The 22,304-nt window shown below is 39.5% G+C and overlaps 1 protein-coding gene across 2 annotated transcripts; it reads right to left on the bottom strand.

Moving 5' to 3' along the window:
• Positions 1 to 1,423: 1,423 nt before the first annotated feature.
• CREG2 (cellular repressor of E1A stimulated genes 2) lies at positions 1,424 to 20,493 on the bottom strand. 2 transcript variants are annotated; one of them, XM_067294700.1, is made up of 4 exons: positions 19,967 to 20,493; positions 17,716 to 17,885; positions 5,976 to 6,089; positions 1,424 to 5,026 (listed from the first exon to the last, which is right to left on the bottom strand). In XM_067294700.1, the coding sequence occupies exons 1-4, from the start codon at positions 20,429 to 20,431 to the stop codon at positions 4,879 to 4,881; spliced, it is 897 nt and encodes a 298-aa protein (XP_067150801.1). In that variant the 5' UTR covers positions 20,432 to 20,493; the 3' UTR covers positions 1,424 to 4,878. The 2 variants fall into 2 exon arrangements, with proteins under 2 accessions (XP_067150801.1, XP_067150805.1); XM_067294704.1 differs by lacking the exons at positions 1,424 to 5,026; positions 5,976 to 6,089 and adding an exon at positions 16,207 to 16,399.
• Between the last annotated feature and the right edge of the window lie 1,811 nt (positions 20,494 to 22,304).

Here is a 22,304-nt window from a genome sequence, read left to right on the forward strand (position 1 = left end):
TTCTGTATCAGCATCAAGGCCAATGTGTTAAAAGTTCTGATCTAGAGTTGGTGCTGAAATAAATTTTCAAAAGATTTTCAAACCCGAAGTTATTCTTTAAAGTAACTCTTTAGCATTCTCCTAAAACACTTGGCAATGTAGTTTTAGGACTCTATCCAAAGGCACTGAGCATTGTGAGAACAAGATCAAAGCAGCAAAATCAAGAAGACAGCCAAGACTGAGATTTGTGAAATGGGGAAAGTAGTGTGTAAGGAGCTGTGGAGCAGGAATCAGAAGCTGAAGAAAAAAACACAGCAAAACTAGAGTTAAGAAAAAAAGTATGGAAAAGAGGATAAGGCAACAGAGGAGCCGGAGGATGTTAGATGGGAGATGATGAATGCAGTTAGCAATAAAGGCAGGTAAAAGATAAACATTGTTAAGGACAGCACATGACAGAAAATTCAGAATAAACAAGAATTCAGTGTTTGGTAAAAAGACAATCAAGAAAAGTGATGGTATTTTTAGGGAGTCCAAAAATGTAGTTCAAATGAGAATTTTTTGAAAAGAAAGTGAAAAACACTTAGTGAAAGCAGAATAGACATCAGCATTGAAACTGAAATCACTCCAGAAATACGATAAACTAGAAAGAGTACAGAGTGTTCATTATAGTCAGTGAAAATGAAAAGAACAACTGCAGGAAATGTTCTTTTAAGAATATGGAAACACTGACAATAGGAAAATGGTATTGACTATGATTATACAGGTTAAGAAATACTATTGCCACAGTCTTCACAGAGAATGAAGCAAATGACAAGACAAAGAATGTACAGCATAAATAGGAAACAGAGACTGTTTCCTATAACTTTTTTGAATAAGGAGTGGGAATTTTAGAGGGAAAACTTGAATTTTGTTGAAAGGAGATGGCAGGAAAGAAAAAATGAGAAGATAAATTAATGACCTTAGCTTGGGAAAAACTGCCAGAGGAAAGCAGACAGTAAAGAACAAGGTGTAACAGGAACGTACAAGAACAAGGCTAGTAAGGGAAGAAATAGCACTGAGGAAACTTCCAAAATACCATTAATGCAGACCTGATAGGTGAGTGCTCAATCTCCGTGTGCAGAAAGGAATAGCAAACTTTACTAAGAATGACAATTAACTGCTACCTTGAAAGCAGAGCTGATAGAAATGAGAAGACGAAAGAAGGATAAAAGGTGCTTGGCTAGACTTTTCTGCCCTAGAGAAAAGCTAGGCTATGCTAAGACAGATCTGAGTCTCAATTCCCAAAAGTCCCTTGAAAGAAATCAGCTTGGTTCAAGAAAACAGAAAAAAAGCAGATGTTCAGATCCGATAGAAATCATAATGGCTGTCAACAAAAGGTCAGTTGCTCTGGCTAGCACTTTACTGAAGACTTAAGAATGTTCTAACTGCAGTTTCACCTCTGAAATTTATTTTATTTGCATTTTTGTGCTTGACAGACATTTTGTTAACAACATTCAATATCTTCAGAAGTCAAAATACATTGCAAATTGCAGTACACATCCAGAAACAAGACGTAGTGAATTTCATCCACTTAAGTGATGAAAATTTCATTAGAAATGGAGCATTCTTTGGTTAAATAAGAACAGCAGTTAAAACTAGCTGTACTTAAATACTGTGCATGCATTACATTTGCACAAATTAGCTAAAAGTTAGAACTCAAGTATAGGAACTTTGTCTTCCTCTTTTCAGCAAATATACAGACATGACTAAATGCATCCCTTAAATATTGCAAAACTACAGTTCAAGTTTTAGCTATTATATGTTGCATGACAAGGTTTTTTGGGGAAGCTACAGAAATAAATAGCTAAAATACAGAATACATGAAAATAAAAATCAGCTAGTTGCAATGCTTTATAAATTCAAAAAGGCTTACAAAGCCTTTCATAAAATGTCTATTTGATCTAATAATTAAAGCACAACAAATAAATAAGAATTTTGCTATTGACTTGAACTAAAGCAAGATCAGACCCATTACAGTCTCAAGAAAATATGATTTATTATAGATCTTAATGATAATCTTTGGATTAAAAGCTTTAACAAACATCACTTCCATGTGATGACCAGTATCACTTGAGACATTTGTCAGTTTAAAGAAAAACTGTAAGTAATATATAATTAACAATGTAAAGTCCAATTAAACAAACTAGTAGCTATCTCCTCTCCTTTTTTTGCTGCAGAAAATTCCATTCAAACCCTGCAGAGCATATTTTTGATGAATTTTTACAGGCTTTCAGGAGCTTTCATGGAAACTATTTTTTGGGAGAAAGAAGCATGAAATGAGAACAGGTGATTTAAGATGACATTTCTTTACAAAACCCTCTTTGTCACTTTACATGCCCCTGCTATTTCATGTTTTGAGGTTCTGTCAAGAGTCTCAAGGCTTGTCCATATAGCAGAGCTTGTCTATTGATGTGTCACTTTATAATATAGTAACTACTCCAATTAATCTAACCATGCAGGCAGAGAGCTGATAGCAAATAGCATATTGTAAATTCAAGACTTTTCTTAGTGCACATTGACTTTTTAAAAGGTTAAAGCTCTACTAAATATCGTTGATACTATCCCTTAGTACTTTAAGGCAAGAGTGTTAATAAGTAACGGATACTACCTGGTAGGGCCATATCACTGTTATCAGGCTATCCGAGTATGTAAGTGAAAATGAGAGTATAGTAATAAGAACATTTCTAAAATTTTTATTCTCTTCCTTAGCTTGTTTAAACATTAAGCGTGTTTGTGTGTGTGTGAGAAGGAGAATATAAGCATTTCAGGTTTCTCTGGGAATAATAGTGAACTAGGATAACAAGTAATTAAAGTTGCACATAAATTTGTACTTCAGACCTGTGGAGATTCTCTTGTTGGGTCTAGTACTATTGAACACTCTTTAAAAAGTCCCATTAATCTTAAGGGGGATAGAATCAAATCCACCGTGGATAAAGATCTCCATGGTAAAATAATATGAATCCAGGAGGATTTCACTTAATGGTATTCTATAAAGCTATATAGGATCAGCTCTTTTGCTTCAGTACTACAAGATTTGGGAGCAAACTCATATGCAAAAATGCTCTTGATCTGACAAGAAAAAAAAAGGAAACACATTCAGGCAGGACACTTCCTCTTTTTGCATAATTACCTCTGCAAAAGATCAGCACTGTTAACAGGCTGGAAGTGAGACAAGAAAAAATATGCTTAGCAAGTGTCCAAACAAAGATTGCCCCCCTGCCAATTTTTCTCCAGTTCTTATAGAATATTAGTAATGGTAGCAATGCCTGGAGCCTTGAGATCACCCAAGGTCTAAGTGGCCCCTAGTAGTTAAAACAGCATGTTGTCTAGCTCGGCTCAGAGAATGATGCCCTGTCTTAATGCATGAACCAAAATAAGCTCAGCTACGCTTACTTGGCTTCCAGCTGGTCACAGTGCCCTGAGCTTAACTTGTCCGAAGTTTAACTTGTAAAAGCTCAGGTTGCTAGCGGAGACACCCATGCTCTTCCTCGGGCCTACCTTGGCATGGGTTACTATCAAGAGCTCTGGTTCCCTCCCAGGGATACTGAAAGACTTGTGCATTCCCTTCCAGGCGCATAAAACCCACCTAAATTTATCTTGTTTTTAATGTTACAGGGAGGACAACTGTATAATTTACAAACTGTATAATGAATTAGCCAGTTAAGCCATGGGACCTTTTTTAACTGTGATACCCTTAGAAGCTACAGAATAAGTTTACCATCTAGAGAAAGGGCTGAAGACCTTTGAACAATTTTAATATTATAGTGAAAAATGCCAATACATAATGTGTTCGTAATGAAGTTTGCGCTGTCCACACTAAGAAAGTGAGTTTTTCATGGACTGAAATATCTAACTATCATTCGGCCTCTTTAAAAAATAAATTCAGGAAGGAACCCTTTTAAGCTTGATGAGAAAACAGAGTTAAGGGACTGGTTCCACCCCTTAAATGAGTTAGTGATGCTTTACAAAAGTCAGTTGCACAAATGAGTTAAAAATAAAACAGTAGCTGGAGATGGGATGTAAAAAATTTGGAACTATAGACTATTAAAAATACTTTTCCTGTCTCATAATCTACAACAGGCTAGCTGAGAACATTTACTTAATTTTTTTTTACAGGAATGTTTATACCTGTATTGGGATAATCCTTGTGGGGCTGATTTGTTGTTTGGCCCTTAACATGTTTAACCAGCTTTGCATCAGCAGGAGACAAGCTCTACTGACGTTGTGTTGTTCTAACTGCTCGCATTTTTGCTACTAAGTGAATGATGGGAGGCTGTGTTCTACCACCAGCCTTGCTACTCAATTTTCAAATTAAATAGCCAATTAGATAATTAGGGAAAAATACATGTAGAAAATATAAGTTAGCAAATGAGGACACCTTTATTAAAATATTTTTTAACTTAGATATCTAAAGTTGTAGCTATTAGATTTAGCTTAGAATGCCTACAAAACACGAGAGACCAAGCAGCAATACTTCCACAATACACAGAATGTTTTGAATAGGCAATTCGCTTTTCTGTAAATCAGAACATTATATTTAGCACGCACTATAATTTCCATGTGGGTGTGCAGCAATAAAAGTCAAAACAAACAGATACAGAATGTTTTTAAGTGATGTTCAAGATGATATATTGCCTGTTTGAAATGATGCATTTGTACTTTGCAGGTTAGGGTTACTATTCACCTCTCCTTTATAATTTCAAAGTGTGTGTTGATTTATTTTCACTCTGTTCCATACAAGACAGGGCTATTTTGAACACTTTTGAAAAAAAGAATCACTGTAAAGAAAACATCCAGCATGAAATTTTAAAAGTGTTTGGAAAGGAAACTCAGAAGACCTGTATTTCAAAGCCCATTTAATCATGCTATACTTGGAATTGCTTTTAAATACTCTTCTACTGTAATGGTAGAAACTTCTCCATTCCAGCTTTGAAGCCAAATGTGCTCAATGTTCATTTTCATGAAGAACCACTCATAGTTACGAGGCCACTTTCTTATCACTGGGTGCCTGGAAAGACAAAAAAAAAAAAAAAGAAAAGAAGATGTGCCAAAGCATATGCATAGTCCGCTTTTTTTTCTACAGTCTAGTGCACTCAGCCAGACTGAAACCTGAGATGTGAGAATCACCACCATTCATCTTTTTTTTTCCTTTCTTATAACAAAGTTTATAATGCTCCATACCTCAATCTGGCAAGAAATACTACTAAGGCGGCCAAGGAACACCACCCTACTCCCTTGCAGAACTTCGTCTCCAAAGGCTGATGTTGTTTGGTCTATAAGTAAGTAAAAAACAGTAAGAGCAAGACTCTAAGCATGCTCATTTTTTCTCCAGTGTAGCTCATTTGAAAGTGTGAAGAACTGCAGCTCTTGGAAGCATGGGACAAATTGTTCCTTTTCAGCCTGCAAAGAATTTCCAGAAGATGGGAAGCAGATGACCCATAATTTTGTTGTACTTGACATAGGCAATTAGGCTCAGTGGGCATCATGGACGACCATTGTGGGACTCCACTCCACAAAAAGGTGTGAGCCTGATGCCTGAAAGCAGCAAAGTTCGTCACTGTATCTTAATAGGCTGTGGCTTAAAAGCACTATCTTGTTCTAAAGTGGGGGAGAATTATTAAAGGTAGTGCCACACTGAACAAATAAACCTTGTAGTTAGGAATCTCTCCTCAAAGCCGTGTGAAATAGTTTCCTAATCCCCAGATTATAAACCACATGTACTATTGGAGTCTAATATTTACTAATTGTATTTCCATATTTCATTACCCCAAAAGTTAAAAGGAGGCTCTAAAGCTCTGCGTATCATTGTAAGAAACACAGGAGTCGAATTACTTTTGTGGCCTCCAAATGAAGGCCAGGTTCATTACTTCTCAGATTTTCAGTCCCAAATGGCCATGTCTATATATTTGTCTCAAAACAGCATGTTGTGTTATACTATATGCATATTACATACAGACCTAGAAAACATTGCTTGCTTGGCAAATTCCATTTCCTCCAGAGGCACCATGACCATCTGTCCTGTGAGAGTCAGTCTGGTGCATCTTGGATCCTCAGGATCAATTACATTTTTTCTGCGCACAAAGAAAAATGCTCATGTATAATAGCTTGCTTTTTTTGTTATGAGCCTTTGAGAAATATGAATGTGAACTGATTCTCACATATATATATAGCTGCAATATTTTGTCAGACCTTTCAGGTCTTTTCTACACTCAGCAATAACATTCAGTGGGGCTACTGAAGGAATACTCACCTAAAGTAGACCTCTGTTGTAGAGATTTGTTTAATCTTCATTTATATTCTTTAAAACTAGATCGGAGTATGTAGTCAGGATTCTGAAGAGTGTTAGTGAAATGGTTAGTTTGGATCTAAGCCTAAAAAATAAGTGTGCATATGTATATATGTGGGTATAAAATACAAGGTCTTTTCCTAGTGCCTCCTGCAGACTCAATCCCTGTTTACTTGTACCCTGCTGATTGCTTTATATCAGATTCTTTTTGCAAACAGAAGAGACGCATAAAATCTGTTAAAAAAGATCCTTGAAATATCTCCATCCTTCAAACCGAGAATAGAAAGGTATTAGTTGCTTGTTGGATCTTCCTACACAATAATAGTATTTAAATAACTCCCATGAATAGCTATGGGGCAGCTGCTGACTCTGACATACACTATACATAACTTGACCAATAGCAAAAAACTTGCAGGAAATCACCGTAAAGGCCTGATCCTGTGAAGTGCTGCACCACCCCCAAGTATCTCACAGGACTGTGTCCCACGTAAGAACATAAGCTCAAAGAATCACATTAGGAAACGAAGATTGCATTTCTTGTTCTCTGTGCTTTAATCTGAAGCACCAAAGCACAGTAAATTAAATCTAATCTGTGTGCAATTTTACTTAAAGATCTTGGCTTTAACCCTTTAGCCTTCACTGTATATGCAATCTGCAATGCCTTTTTTCCCTATGATTCTCAATGCGTGTCTGTTGCATGCAGGAAGCACATGGGCATTCTCCTGCAGCTAATTTAGCACCTGCAGATTCCCCACAGATGGTTATGAAAGACTGCGTAGTTTACTGGATAAAGTGTCTGCTTTTATACATAGGACCATGAGCAGAAATATGCCAGAAAATATAACAGGCTGATACTCAGCTATGCCCAGTAAGCACTTGGCACAGTTTGTAGCCTGTGCTCCAAAGAGCCATTTGCAGTCACATCATTTCTGGGATGTTTTTTTCAGCATCCTGATCAGTTCGGAGCAGTTCTCTGAAGTTGTTCAGCTTGATGATGTCTGGACAAACCCCACTCATACTCTTTTTCCTCTACCTCACTTTCTGCATGGAAAGAAGGACAGCAGCCAAGGATCCAGCTCAAGCTTTCTATTCACATTAATAAATAATGCTCAAGATTTTTTCCAGTATATTTTTTGAAATATGAACTAATAAATGAATGGTGGTCTAAGTACCTGAAAATCTGCATTCCATGCACCAACTCTGGATTTAATTTTATCAGTGTATATTCAGAGTATGAACTTGTCTATGTTGTCACCTTGGCACACTGTAGAGCCTCTACACTAACTCATACCGCGTGCTGGAGATGCAGTCTCACAACTGGCTTAAGGTGATCTAAGACTGTACTGTCCCTAAACAGTGCAGCTCCATTCTGGCTTTTTTTGCCCCAACATTAGCCATAGTTCATGTTGTTTCTTCTGCATTGGCTTTTGATGTTGTGTGGCCATTCAGTGTGTGTGATCCACTGGGAACCTAACCCACCAAATATAAATATAAATATCAGTCATTATAACTGAAACAAAGGAGGAAATGGGTATGTGCAGCTGGGAACAGCCTGCAGTTTAAGACCAGATTACGCTAACTATAAAGCTGTACTTTATGATATTTCAGGTTACAGCTGAACTGATTTAACAGGTAGTTGCCACCAAAAGGTTCAGATCTGCTTTTCCCTCTCACCTCACTTTTCCCCTACCAACTGCATTCCCTCTCTCTCCCTCATGGTAGGTCTGGCACTTCTCAGGCTGCATGGTAACTCTTTGGAGTGCCTCTGTGGCAGAAAACTAACCAAGTTTTTTTAAAAAAGGAAACAGTTTTGTGTGAGTTTAATTCCCAGAGTTCATGCAAAGAAAGGGGCAGCAGCACACAGCCTGAGTAAAGATGGAGAGGAGGGGCAGAATTGCCCCTTTCGTTAATTGTTTACAATAATTTACTCCACTTTGGAAGTGGGATAAGCTGTCTCACAGAAGAGCACTTTAAGTGGGAGTCAGCTCACCTACAGCGTAGATGAATACAGTGTACACAGTTGAAGAAAGAAATATGAAGGAGGAATGAATCCCACTTATAGAGTGGGAGATCAGGGCCTGAATGTCTAGCATCTAGGCCAGTGTAAATTCACACTCCTGTACACAATTGGCCCTGTATAGAAAAGTCATAAAGTCCATTTGAAGGGATTTCCTGATCTACTGTTACATTTTGTGCTTAATCTTTGTATTGTAGCAACACATTTTACATATATGTATATATTTAATTTGTAATTCTTAAAAATAAATGGAAGGGACTTCTCACAAGCAAATTTTCACTTTAGAAATTTAATTTAAACTAATTTAAACCACATACCTGCACGCCTGGAGCCCTTTCCAATGGAGCCTAATAGTACTGTAAAGCAACAGAACAGCTGGGAAAAACAGGAATAGTTGAAAGCGCTTTTGTTTGGTATAGCTCCTAGGTTAGATGTTGTTAATTATTTTCAGATAGGAATTATAAAGGGATTGTTAGTGAAGGATGTCTACCGCTCATAGAATGGATCAAGGTGATAAATTTGGGTGTGATGATGAGCAGTGAGAGATTTTGGCCTGATACCTTCTCAAATTACAAAATTTACAATTATTTAATTTCTTCTGTAAGTATTCATTTATTCTAAAAGTGTACTTGCCAGTTTTGAGTAGGCAACAGACATGATGTTGCTGTCGTTAAGCAATGAATCCTATCTTCCTTACTGAAATCACTGAGAGGTTTTTGCTTTTTGCCTAAGATTGGAGGGTCAGGTATGACTTTGATTCTTCACTGATTTACAGGAAAAACTGCTCTCTGCATATTTGGCTGACAACAGAACCCATATACTGTACACCTGTATCTGGAATGTTTCCATCTCTGTCTTTTCCCGACTTCTTTTATTTTCAGCTTTCTCTACATTCGTTCCTCCAGACCTTGTGTGTTGCATTAATTGACATACAAAAGCAAAATACTATCATTCCTAGTAAAAGTTATTTAAACTGAATGTTGCACATTGGAATAATATTCTGGAGGGTCAGAAGTTTAACTTTCAGGGAAACGAGACAAACAAATTATTTGTTACAATTATGTTTGACAAAGTTTTTGGAAGAGCTGAACAGGGACAATGATACATTTGAATTTAGTATGCTATGTTATTACTTTCTTAGCTTTGTTTTTAGCACTGCCTCTTATCATAGGTTTTCTATTTCAGAATAGTAACCTTGTACTCTAGTCTTACATTGACATTAGTATTTTCTTTATCAAAGGAGTTGTTCATGTTCTGAAGCAAATCTGTTTCTGCATCACTTTTGGCATAGTATTTCCCTAATAATGTGTAATTATTTTTACACTTTCTAAACCATTAAAAATCACTAAATTTATAGCTACCACTTCTAACTCTATTGTGAATTTTCAGTGGTGTTACTGGTGTAATTTGTGTAAGTGCAGGCTTTGTTTCCTAGGAATAAAGGGATATAACCAGGATTACATCTCCTATTTTTACTAAAGATGAAAACTAGATACTAGGGATAAATCTGCAGAGGTCTAGTCACGCATTCACCAGTTACTTCTTGCCTTCTGTATAAATAAATACTTATTCAGCTCTCAGTCCTTGGGTCCCTTTTATCTTTGTTGGCACAAGAACAACTAGGTACGTAGAAGTGGCTTTATGTAACATTTGTGCATTACTGACTGGGGATTGAGGGAAGCAGAATTAATGGGAAGAGATAGCATGCTGATTATACAGTCTCTGTAACGGGGAAACCCTAGATGGCTTCTTAGGCTCTGTCTTTACCAGTGCTGAGAATCAGGTCCTTGGTATTACTGGAGAGGAATTCATGAAGGCTATGATAAAATATAAACTGAGGGGAACAGAAAGCAGGAAACTGTGGAAGGAGACAAATCAATAGAGAACACATTTACTTATTTATGCTTATGTAAAATATGCTCACCTTGTGGAAGAAATTAAAGGAAGACAGATTAAAATGGAAGACAATTCAGTTTATGCATTTTATAAGAACATAATGCATTAAGAGAGATTATCTTAATTATTCATCTGATTTGAGGACAAGGAAGAATTGATTGTCTCTGTTCCTCTGCTTACAGTGAGCAAACTATGTATGCAGCATTTGACTCTGTCCGGGCAGTTGTCTGTTTTGAGTACGTGAGATTAGAGAATGAGCTGTGTTCAGTCTCATTTAATGGCCTATAGAAAGCAATCTCTTACAAAGGTGTCAGCTTTTCTGAGCTTATGGAGAAGTCTGTGACCAAGTTAAATATGTTTCCCAACAACGATGCAATGCAATGAAGCACATTGCTGATGAACATCTCCCACTTATTTCACTATGTTCCACTTCTGCCCCTTCTGGGTCATGGTCCAAAAGTGGTTCAGAGTAAAGAGTGCCACCTACTCATTAAAATATTTACTACACTAGCCATCTCTTGGATTTTAATTAGAGGATTTTCAAATGAAAACTAGCCAGGTCCAGATCTTGTGAAACTATGGCTAAGGCTGATATGGCCATACTGGCACACAAGGTGATGATGCTGGGATTTAGGATTCTCTTTCACAGTTGAGATCCCTGCTTTGACCGATGCTCTGTCTCCTGCTTTCTGACCAAGAGTATTCTTAGGTATTATTTCCATTCTCAGCCTCTGCAGTCCACTAGTGAGGTGGCACTGCAGTGAAGGCAAAGTAGGAGTGTAGGAGGCATTTGGGAAGGAGAGTCAAGTGTTTCCAAGAAGGAATCAGTAGGAAGAAGGTGGGAGGGATCAGTAATGTTCCAGGGATTGTGGGAGGATGCAGGGGCCTGTGGGTAGGAATCTCTTTTTCTTCTTCACCAACCTACTTTTGCCACTGTGGAGTTGCCATCCATCTCCGCTCCCCTGGGGAGACAGGAGCTTCCTTCCTCCCCTTCAGGATTCCTAAATCCTCCCCATCTCCCCTGAACGCAGTTCTCCCTGTCCTGTGAGAAAGCACTACTTTTACCCTACTCTACTTGGACAGAAGGGAAGGAAAAAGAAGTTGGGAAAGAGCTTTCCCCTATTGCAGAAAGGGAGAGAGGACTACGCCAGAGAGCCAAAAGACCTAGAGACCAGTTTCCTACTCCTGCTGTTGCAGAGCATGCACCTTGTGTGTGGCATAAGTAAGGGCAATGACGGATTTTGCTCCACACACCCTAATCTCTCCTTCAGTGGTAGCAGCAGCCACACAAAGCCATGCAATTAGGAGGTGGGGACTGGCTGTTCAGGATGCACTTGCTGCTGGAACAGCTGATCCCTGTCACCTTCTACGGAGGTGAGGTAAGCAGTCTGATGGCCCATGCAGAGTTCCTGTTTGCCTAGCCCAAAACTGGGCATGAGGTGAAGACTCAGAGTTGTTTGTTAGCTTGAAAATATATGACACATCATCCTTTTTTTTCCCTAAAACCTACAGAAAGAAATAGAGGAAATGAAATGTCCTGGAAAAATCATTGTAACGTGTATATAATTTTGATTGTATATTTTGAAAAGCAGAAATTATCCTCCTTTTACATTCCATTCGCTCATCATTAACTAATGAAGGCTTTGAAGTAGAAACAATGTATTAGTGTTACTAATCTGCATGGCATGAATGTCAAACAAAATCCCTGCTGAAAGCCATTTCATAATCAGAAAAGCTGTTGCTGGCCTTCAGGTGGATATGGCTGCGCAATTTTGCCCCGCCTTGCTCTTATTTTTGACAAGAATAACTTTCTTTATCAGTCATGTTTGAGATCCAGCAAAGTTAGTTAAAAGTCATCTTTGCTTTCAGAAGTGCAGTCTTCCATTCTGAATCTAAAGTGATGCTTGGTAGTAATGAATACTGTTAAAATGGCTTTTTTGCATATAAGTGATTCTGTATGCAGAGCATACCTATTTTAATGTTTTAAATCATGTCACTGTTCCTAGAAGATAATCCTTCCTAGAATGTTTTTTTTCTTTATAATTTAAGTGAAGTCAGTTTGTTTGTCTGTCTTTGCTGACAATAACAACCCATTTCTTTGGCTGAACTATATATATGTCTAAACCAGGAAAGTTTTATATAGTTTAACAATAGACAATTCATGGGGAAAAAAAAGAATCATAGCATCAATTATTTCAGTCAAAGCAGACAGATGAACACGTACTAGTGTACCAGACAGGGATTTTGTAAAGTTGGTCATTTAAGAATACAGAAAAAAACAAAACAGTAATTTAGAGCTATATTGTGTGCATTGGGCCATGATGATAGTAGGTTTCATATTTAACTTTCTAATTTGGTATTTTCCTGAATTTTTAAATACAGGTTTTTCAGGAACAGCTACTGACATAATCATTTGCATATGACTAAAGAGGGCCAGTATAAATGCCAGAACTAGAGATGTGTCTGTGCCACAGAACTAGGAGGTTGGCCTCAACTTCTCAAAAATTGAGAGATGTTTGGATGTCAGGATTTCAGCACAGGCTCTTCTCTAGCAGATGCATTTCTCTTCTGCATGTGTAGTTTTTCTTTGCTCAAAGGTGTAATGCCAAATTTATTTGTCATATTCATCCTTGTATTAACGGACAGTGACTATATAATCACAGGGGTAGATAAATTTCGGATGGCCTGCTGGCATCTTAAAAGTTATGTCTGTGACCCAGGCAGTTTTATCTGTCAGTTTTACCAGCTGCTGAAGCAGCGGATGGAACACGTAGGTAAAATGGCTCTGAAGGAAGCAGCTTTGCCATCCCAGATACAGGTCACAAACAGTAGGGGAATGTGGATCACTCAAAATACCACAGTCTGCAGTGCAGACTGGAAACACCATCCTCCAAATAAATAGCCAAGGAAAACAAACCTATGGATTAATCCCAAAGAGTGTTGCTTTTCTTTTTCCCTTGTGTGAAAATCAGTTTGCAGCATCCGTTTAATTGTTACTTCTCTAAGAAAGCTGCATTTGGTCTCTATGAAGGTGCTGAACCTGATGTCAAGGAGACAACACACGTTTAAAATTAATTGCCTGTTTTCCAGACTGCAGCTGTAATGAGGCAGGCCCAGGAGCTTAGTTGGAAAGAGAGATCATCTGAGCAGCTTGTGTGTTGGGACATTCATTTAGAACAATAGCTGCTCTATTCTTTAATGTAGGGCTCAGTCTTGTTCCCTCTGAAATCTGTAAGAATAGGACTCAATCTTTTCAGTTTTTCTGTGGAATAGACTTGCCAGCTTTGTCTATTTATAGCCTTGAACCATTTAATTTTTCTCCCCTCTGTTATCCATTTATTAGCCTTCCGATAAAATTCAGTGTTGGTAGTTACTAACTAATGCTTTCTTTAGACTGACCATCAGAGAATGTTCTAAAAGAAGTGCAGCTTTTTTCCCTTTGGGAAACGGAAATCTCTAGGTCAGAGATGAGGAATCCAGACTATAGCTGCAACATTAAAATGTCTTGCAATTAGTGCCTACTGAGATGCATCATAGCTCTCTTTCTTTCATTATTAAATGTTATTTCTGTTATTAGTTTAGGCTTTTCAAATTTTCTTTCCAGATGATTAAATATTAACACTGGAAAACCAAAAAGACTGCTCTATTCCTCACTTCTCCAAAAGTGAAAACATCTATTGTCAAGGTTTGAAACTTGAGTATGTTCTGAAACAAAATAAAGGAAATTCACTACTAACTAAATTTAATAACAAACTGATGTGCAAGCACGCAAGTCACTTGATATTCATTAGATGCAAGACTATTGAAATGTCAGCTATGTTTTCTTTCTAAAGGCCAGAGATTTCTTTTCTATAGAACAGGTCAGAAGCATTTTCAGCAGAGTGCCAAATACTCCCACAAGCATCGACTACCTGCATCAAATAGCTTTTACATTTATTTTGATTCTTAAAACTCAGAGTAGGTGCATAATGAAATTCTAATGAAATTCTACATGAAAACAAGCTATAGCGCCAAATTCATTGCTGGCATACAAGGGCATGAACTTACTCATCTAGAGCATTATTCATTTAGCTGGTTTTGAAGTCAAAACAATTAATGATGCCTTTGACCACAGAACTTCTGGTAGTAAAACTACCTATAAATGACATTTTCCTTTGAAAAGGAAACCCCACAGATACTGCCTTAATACCAAGCAGAATCTGAGGTCTTTCAGACTAAGATTTTGCCCCATATAATGTGAGTAACGAGAAAGAAATTTGCTATAGGAAAATTAAACCACCACGTAAACGTTGCACTAAGGATGTTACATGCTGTTTGCATGGCACAATCTTAACACCTCATCAGACGGAGAGCATCCGAAAGAGAGGCTTGGTTTGCCTGTGGCAAACCTCATAACCTGACACTGTTACCAACAGCCCAATCAATGCTGCAGACAGTGCTGGGAGACAGATAACCCCATAGCACTGACAGCAGGACCCCTAAATGCTGGTTATTTTCATGACCACTGCACTGGCCTTAGAACCCCTCTCTGTGGGGTAACAGTAGGATCTGGTACAGATTTGCAAGGTTTCTCTTCTAGTTTAAATGTAAATTCATTTCTGACCCTGCTCACAGGGGGGAGATGAAGCTCTCCCAGTCCTCATATCTTTCCTGGTTCCTGATTGCAAGACAGCCCCAAAACCTTTCCACATTTTCCTACCTATCAAAAACTCAAACTGCAGCTCAACAACTGCCCCTATTTTCCATTCTCTGTATCACTTGTTCTTTGTGCTAATACCATCCTCTGTTGCAGATGGGAACTCTAGAAGTAAAGAGAAACAAAATGAATGTAACAACAAAATAAATATTTCAAGGAGGACTGATTAGACTGTTAATCTTTGTATTCAATTCAGTAGTAACCTCAATTTTTAGGCTACGGTTACATGCTGAAATGGGAATGTCCCACTCCCCTCCACCTTCTCCCTTCCCTTCTCCTTTGTACTACTTTGGCTCTTGGTGAGCTGATTCAATGTACTAACCCAGCAGAGATCTAATCCAGCAAAAAAAAAGGGAAGCGGTTTCTGCTGGGTTACTGAGCTAAAGCAGGTCCACCTCCAGGAGCAGGAGTGGAGAGAGAAAGAAATGAAGGAGGACCAGCAGAAAACTTTATTCACATTGTTTGGTTAATTTTCTTCTGATTTATGCTTCATTCTGGGTCACACAGATCCTGGAAGCTGATGTAAGAGAGAGAGAGAGAGAGAGAGACACCCTGCGACCAACTAGTCATAGGGAGGGAGAATGGGGATGCGGCAGCTGGTAACTAATTTGGCCTAAACTGTCATGGAAATACAGGCTTAGTTTACTAGTAGTGTCCAGAGAGCATTTCTTGCCATATAATTCAGTCGCAGGCTGCTGAGAGAACTACAGAATCATGTGGTAGAATTTAGGTTGCCCTGGCTGCAGTACAAACAGTAATTTCTGGGACATTAAACAAAAGGGTAGTAGTTAATTTTGGAAATTAATGGTTGCTTGAGAGGAAGCCAGTGAATAAATATTCTTGAAGGGTTGTGATGTATATGACTTTCATATTTCTATAAATCCTGAATAGATTTTCTTTTACTGGTGAATTAGCACTTCCCAAACTGGTGAATCAGGCAGTGATGTTGCTGTTGCTAAATCATAAAAGGCAAAGACTGTCAAAAGTGGATGTTTAAAGTCAGGGATGAAAGGCCACACTTAGGTGCCTAAATGAGTGTGTAATTTTCAGAAGTGTTCATCACCAGCAGTTATCATCAATGGAAGCTGCTCTGCATCTAGAGCCTCTGAAAACAGGGCAGCTACTTAAGTGCTAGGACACAGGACTTAACATACGTTTTTAAGCACTTGGTCTAGATATTCAGCTTGTTATTTGACTGAATGAAAAAGCAGGAATCAGTTCTGTTAGTCTTTTAAGAGAGAGCTGATACATTTATTCACAGTTTGAAATGATCAATTCAAAATAAATTAATGAAACAATTTTAAGGAACAGAACTATTCTGGTTTTAACTTTACAACTATGTTGATTTTCTCAAGCATTCAAAGCTGAAGCACCTTAATAAACATTGTGATGGAAAATATGTACTGGGCATCTGATATTGCAAGAGGTAGCCATGATATCCTGGTGGTCTTCCATTCCTTGGGAATGGGATGTCAGCTTGAAATCACTGCTTAGGATAAAGAAGCAGTTAATTTTATTATGATATAACTCTTAAGAAAACAGGCTGTATATTCTGGAGACAAATACAGACAAGCGAAACAATAATGTGCTTTATATTTGCCATTCACTGTTTTTTCTCCCACTGTTCTTTTCAGCTAGAAGGCTTGAAAGGCAGGATGATGCCCAGGATGATCCCCCATTGGGTAAATCTGGAATCTAGTTTTTAAGATAAACCTCTCCTCCCCCAAAGAGCACCTTAACTTGGGGTAAAAACTTTTCTTTTAAAATCATTTCTTTTTGAGGCAGCCTGTAATTTCCAGTTTTTCTATTTCCTTGGAATATCAGTGGAAGATCTTCCTTGGAAGATCTGTCCTGTCTGACACAATTTCAGCGTCATCACGTACCTCATCATGTAAAGAGGCCTCTGGAAATAACACTTCACACAAGGCTGACCCAGCCAAGCTTGTCACATGGTTTGACTGTAAACAAACATATGGCACAGATATGTCTTTTTCAAGGAGACAAGTATGCGAGGGAGAATTGTATCATTTTTGAGTTTCCATGCATACATACATTTTATACATGTAAAGCACCAGTGATCTAGAATTATGCACACTACTAGGAAGAAAGAACTGAACTCAGTACTATCTCTGGAGAGGCAAACCCAGGGCCAGCTGTATTTTAGATCAGTAAATCTCAAACCTGGCTTCCTTTATGGGGGGGATCATTTGACAACAGTTTATGATATACAATGCACTAAAAATCTGTGATGATATCATACTTAATTGTATGCTCTGAAAGAGGTGGAAATTCAACTGTGTGGCATGGTCCTGTGTATAACTTGTGAACTAGTAGTTTGGGATCCCATTAAAGTTCATAGAGAACTAGTCAATGCAAACAAGGCCTCAAGAGCTGTTTAGTAGACCAAGGGTGTCTCCTTTACGATGACTTAATTGCTGTCAAGACTCTATTGACCTTATTGACTAGATCTCTGTGGATTATAATGGGATCTCAAACACCTAGATTTTATGTAGACACCTCCAGGAAGAGACTCAAATTTAGGTTTGTTAATAGGCAATCTGAAAGCCACCCCAACTTTTGATGCTACAGTACACTGAAATGACACTCCTGCTTTTCTTTAAGATGTACTGTGGCAATTTACTGCAAAATAAACCTAAAGAAAAGGTTGTAGCTGATGGTGAGAGCCAAGAGTAGAAGTGGGACATTGAAGGTTGGGACCTAGCATAAAGCTATCACAGATTTATCTTGAGGATTGTATTTGTTCTCACCAAAGGCAGTACTACACAGGCAAAATTCTGTTACCTGCAGAAATTGCCATCCGCCTCTGGCAGGGTCAGAGAAGCTACAGGATTCTTCAGTAGATCTGCCACAGTGTTATCCTTTGGTGTCACATAAAAGAAAGGGATTCCAGTGCTGTTATTGATGGGACCATCGCTGACAAGTAGGCAGTTCCCATAGGGCATACCTTGGATCTGGAAAATCCAAATAATCAATGCCTTACAACTTTGCACATAGACAGTTTACAGTGTTGGGGACTTCCTCAAGGTCTTTAGCAGAAAGGGCAACAAAACCCATTTTTTCTGTCTCACACTTTCTGTTGTCACCACTAGACAGACCATCTTCTAAATCAGATCTCACTATCACGCTTCTATGAAAACAGATCTCTCCTCCATTTCTTTTTCCAGTCCTGTCTGTGATGCTACAGAAAAGATTTTCTCTTCCACTGAACTTAAAGGAACTAGCAAATTAAAAATGTTTAAGTGCATTAAAATCAATGTTCTCAGCATCAAGAAATGTCTACCCCCAAACAGTGCTGATACCCTTTCTCAAACCCAAAAGGATACAGATTCTAATTTAGACGTGATTCAATCTGCTTTTTAGTCTGATTTTGGCTCCCCTTTTAACCTTGATTTGGAATGTGGTTGCATCAATTTGCCAAAATATAGGGAAAGACATTTTAGCTAGAACTGTGCTTAAAGTCAAACTGAACGTCAAACTAGCCAGCAGCAAAGCTTCCTCCCATGTAGGAGGAGGGAGCTGCGGAGCCAAGTTTTCAAAGTTTACTCCCAGTCATTGACCTGCATACACACGATGGATGTTACACATGCAAAAATGTCTTTGCCTAGTAATGACACCCATTAACATTCTCTGCGACAATTTATATTGTTACCATGCTTTTCATGCCATTAGAAATCACAGTGACAGATACTTAATGAATCATTATTTTTTCATGTCTTCAGATATTTCTTTCCTCAAGGTCGATTATATGATAAATAGTAAAATTATCAGTCAATATATTAATTCAATGTTACTGATAAATGCTTCATAACAAAATCAAATTAAGTATGAGCAGTTAATAAGAAAACCCTGGGTGATGTTATTACCTGGACCGCATGCTTTCTAATGTTTATATGTCATTAAAATTTTAATGTTTATAGTGCTTATAAGTGGTCCTTGCTGTGCATATTAGTAGAAATGTTTTAAAGAAACTCCATGACTTAGAAACTAAAAATATTTGTGTATTATTACGATTTACAATGTAAAAAAGTAGTTGCTGTCAGTAATTGTGCAATACATGTTTCAATTGCTTAAATATTCTCAGTCTTTCATGCATGGTTAACTTCACAGCAGATGTTTGGAAAGAACTGTGATCACTGGCAGTATAACTCATCAGAGTAGCAACATTCCACTCATCAATTCCAAATTTTATTCTGAATCAGATTTTTCTGTATTATCTATGTGTTGTAATTAGAGACAGATAACTGCAGACCATATTAAGACTGTAATTCTACCACGGGTTTCTGGTGAAAGCATAAACCAGAAGAGTTAAGATCATATGATTTAACAGTATCTCTGAAAACATGAGGTAGAATTACAGGCTTCTTGTGTATAAATGAGAATACTTAACTAATGATATTTTTCTTATCCCTGTTGCTTTGCATTTCAGAATAAAATTGCCACTAACTCAGCCACTGGTCAGCCAAAGCTTGCTGAAGTTTAACTTGCTTCTAACTTTTTGCGTTTTTTTAAATTTCAAGTATTTTCAAGACAATGAGAAAGCTGAACCCGGCTTTTCTAGTTGCAGTGGTGCTGAATGCAGCGTTCAACTGCAACCCTGCCCTTTAACCCCCCCCCCCCCCCCCCGCGGAGGCGGGAAGCCTCCCACTAAGGACAGCGCTGTAGGTCTGGCTTCACGGGTTAGTCCTCTCTGCGACTGCCTGCGCGGTTGCCTTCAGCATGCCTCCTTCACTGCACTCCACGCGTGGTTTCTCTCCCTAGACGGCAGAGAAGGACGACTGTGAAGGTCGCTACGCGCTTGGCGCCGGGGTTTGGACAGCGGCCGTTAGCCGCCCCCAAGCGCGCTGGCCGTTAGCCACTGCCCGCGCGCGGCCGTCAGCCGCCCCTCACGCGCTGGCCGTTAGCCACTGCCCGCGCGCGGCCGTTAGCCGCCCCCCGCGTTGTCACCTGCCGCAGGCGCCCGAGCACCCGCAGCCGCGCAGGGCGCCGGGGTGCTGCCGGCGGGGCCGCAGCGCCGCGCGGGGTGGCACGGTACCTTGCCTTGCGCCGCCTGCGTAGCCACGAAGCCCCAGGTGTTCTGGTGGGCGAGGAAGCGGGCGGTGGCGGCGGCCCGCTCCGGCTCCCGCTCGGGCAGCGGCGGGTTGCCGGGGCCGGGCCCCGGGCCGCTCTCCCGCCGGTAGGAGAACATCCTCGAGGGGGAGGCGCCCTGCACCGCCCGCCGCGCCGCCGGCCCCGGGCCCAGCTCCCCGTCCTCCCGGTACGCCGAGGCCGGGTAGCTCTGCTTCCAGAGGCTGCTCGCCTCCTCCAGCAGCGCGGGCAGCGCCTCCTCGGTGGAGGAGCTGTGCAGCTCGTCCCCCGCCGCCCCGTCGCCGTCGGGCAGCGGCCAGGACACCGAGCTGAGCACCACGTAGCCCTGCGCCGGCGGCAGCCCCGCGCCGCCCCACAGCACCGCCGCCAGCCAGCACGCCGCCGCCGCCCGGCCCCGCCGCCCCGCCGACATCTTCTGCCGCAGCGCCTCCGCCGCGCCCGGTCCGCAGCACCCTCCCGCGGCCGCGCCGGCAGCGGCACCGCCCGTTCCTTCTCTGCACTTTTCCGTGAGAACCGGGAGAGGAAACGAGCCCATCCCCATCGGCCAGACAGAGGCAGCGCGATCGCTCCGTTTGTCAGAAAACGGAGGATCCACCACAGAGTGCGCCCGCAAAAATGTTCCACATGGCAGGGAAAGTCTCTTCGGGACACCAGGGCCAGGCACCGGCAAGGCCCAAAGTTACAGGGTGGCAGACCTCCTCAGTTCCCACGCTCGTGGGATTCCTTTGGACATGGAGCCCCTATTAAAGAGTATGGTGACTAGGTAAGGGCTTAACTAGGCAAAGATTTAAATGCATATTTGAGTTGAAATAAATGGCCCTATTAAATAAGAGTATTTTTGTATTGTGGCTCTTTTTCTGCTCTTGGCAGTAGACCCCTTCGATGCAAACTTACAGTTCTTTAAAATACATACTCTCAAACTTTCATTGTATTCATGTAAATTATTTAAGGAGTACTGGTTCAATATTAGGCAGGGAGGAATAAATCTCACAGGAGACTTTCATAAGGTTTGCAGATACGTTTAGTAGACTGTACATAGACTTTTTGTAGCGTGAAGAACAGACCATAAGGTTGGTCTGCTGTTCTCATTTCTGCTTAATTGTTTCATGAGACTATGCTGCATATATAATTAGAATAGAAACTTTTATAAATAAAAATTAACTGAAATATTGAGTATTTTTAGCTTCTGTTTCCTAAACCCACTGTTTGTATTTTATCTTCACCATAGTAACCTGAAGAAATGGTGTAAACAGGTATAACAGGCTGTAAGGCCCAAATTCATTTTTCAGACTGGGAAGATATTTCCACCGAGTAATTTCTCCACCAGACTCTTAAACTTATCAGCATAACTGAATACACTTCTACTATTCCTTTAGCATATGGTCCTGACTTCACATGTTGTGATACTTTTGAATATTGATTCTTTCAGTGCTTGGGCTGAGAAAGAGGAATGTAGATAGAAGTGGAAAATAAATGTGGATTTCCAAAACCAGAATAAATAAAAGCTAGATAAGCTCACGGGTTTTTTTCTAGTTCAGGAGATGCCCGTCTTAAAATAATGAAGCAGGCCCTTGATATTAGAGTCAACTTCCCACAGTCATACTCTTCAAACTTATTTTAAAAAGCCAATTCCCTTGTGTTTCTCACTGGACAAGTATTCAGTTTCCTAATGCAAACTGATGCATATGTGATACAAATTTTGTTCTCTTTATTTAATATTTCATATAAATTTATTCCATGATTTCTCTCTATAGATTCTTTGCTCATACTATGCTTATAGAGCAAGTTTAAACAACTTAAGTTTCTGACATATTATAAACAAATCAATAACATTATATACAACCTATTTTATTCCAGTTAATAGATTTACATATGAGCAGCAATGGGAAGCAATGCAGGAATTTTTCAAGACAGGGATTAGTGCTAAATTCTATATGCAATAAATAGCAATTTTAAATTGTGTACTGTAGACACAAAGCAGCACTGGTACAGGGTCATTAATCTATTCAGTAGCTTCCAGATAAATTCATCACAATGACTTCAGGTAGGCCTCCAGCTTTACTGATGACAGAAATACAAGACAGATAAAACACAAGTATTTCACTTTGTATTCTGAAGATTTATTCAAATAAAGTCAAATAGCTAATTCACATGAAAACAGATTTTAAATTAAAATTAAAATAGTATCAAAAAGTAAGTATGGTCTATCCTCATAAATAATTTTCAAAAGTCAGACTGTTCTTCTGTGGAGATTTACTGTGCATCAGAGGCACAAACAATGAATT

This window comes from Apteryx mantelli, chromosome 1, assembly GCF_036417845.1.
Source record: "Apteryx mantelli isolate bAptMan1 chromosome 1, bAptMan1.hap1, whole genome shotgun sequence".
In the NCBI taxonomy this organism is placed as follows: domain Eukaryota; kingdom Metazoa; phylum Chordata; class Aves; order Apterygiformes; family Apterygidae; genus Apteryx; species Apteryx mantelli.

Coding starts and splice junctions, on each gene's coding strand:
- CREG2 (XM_067294700.1), bottom strand. CDS start 20,431: ATGTCGGCGGGGCGGCGGGGCCGGGCGGCGGCGGCGTGCTGGCTGGCG. Junction 6,090..17,715: donor GCGGATGGCAATTTCTGCAG/GTAACAGAATTT, acceptor CTTTGTGCGCAG/AAAAAATGTAATTGATCCTG. Junction 5,027..5,975: donor AAGCAAGCAATGTTTTCTAG/GTCTGTATGTAA, acceptor TTGTCTTTCCAG/GCACCCAGTGATAAGAAAGT.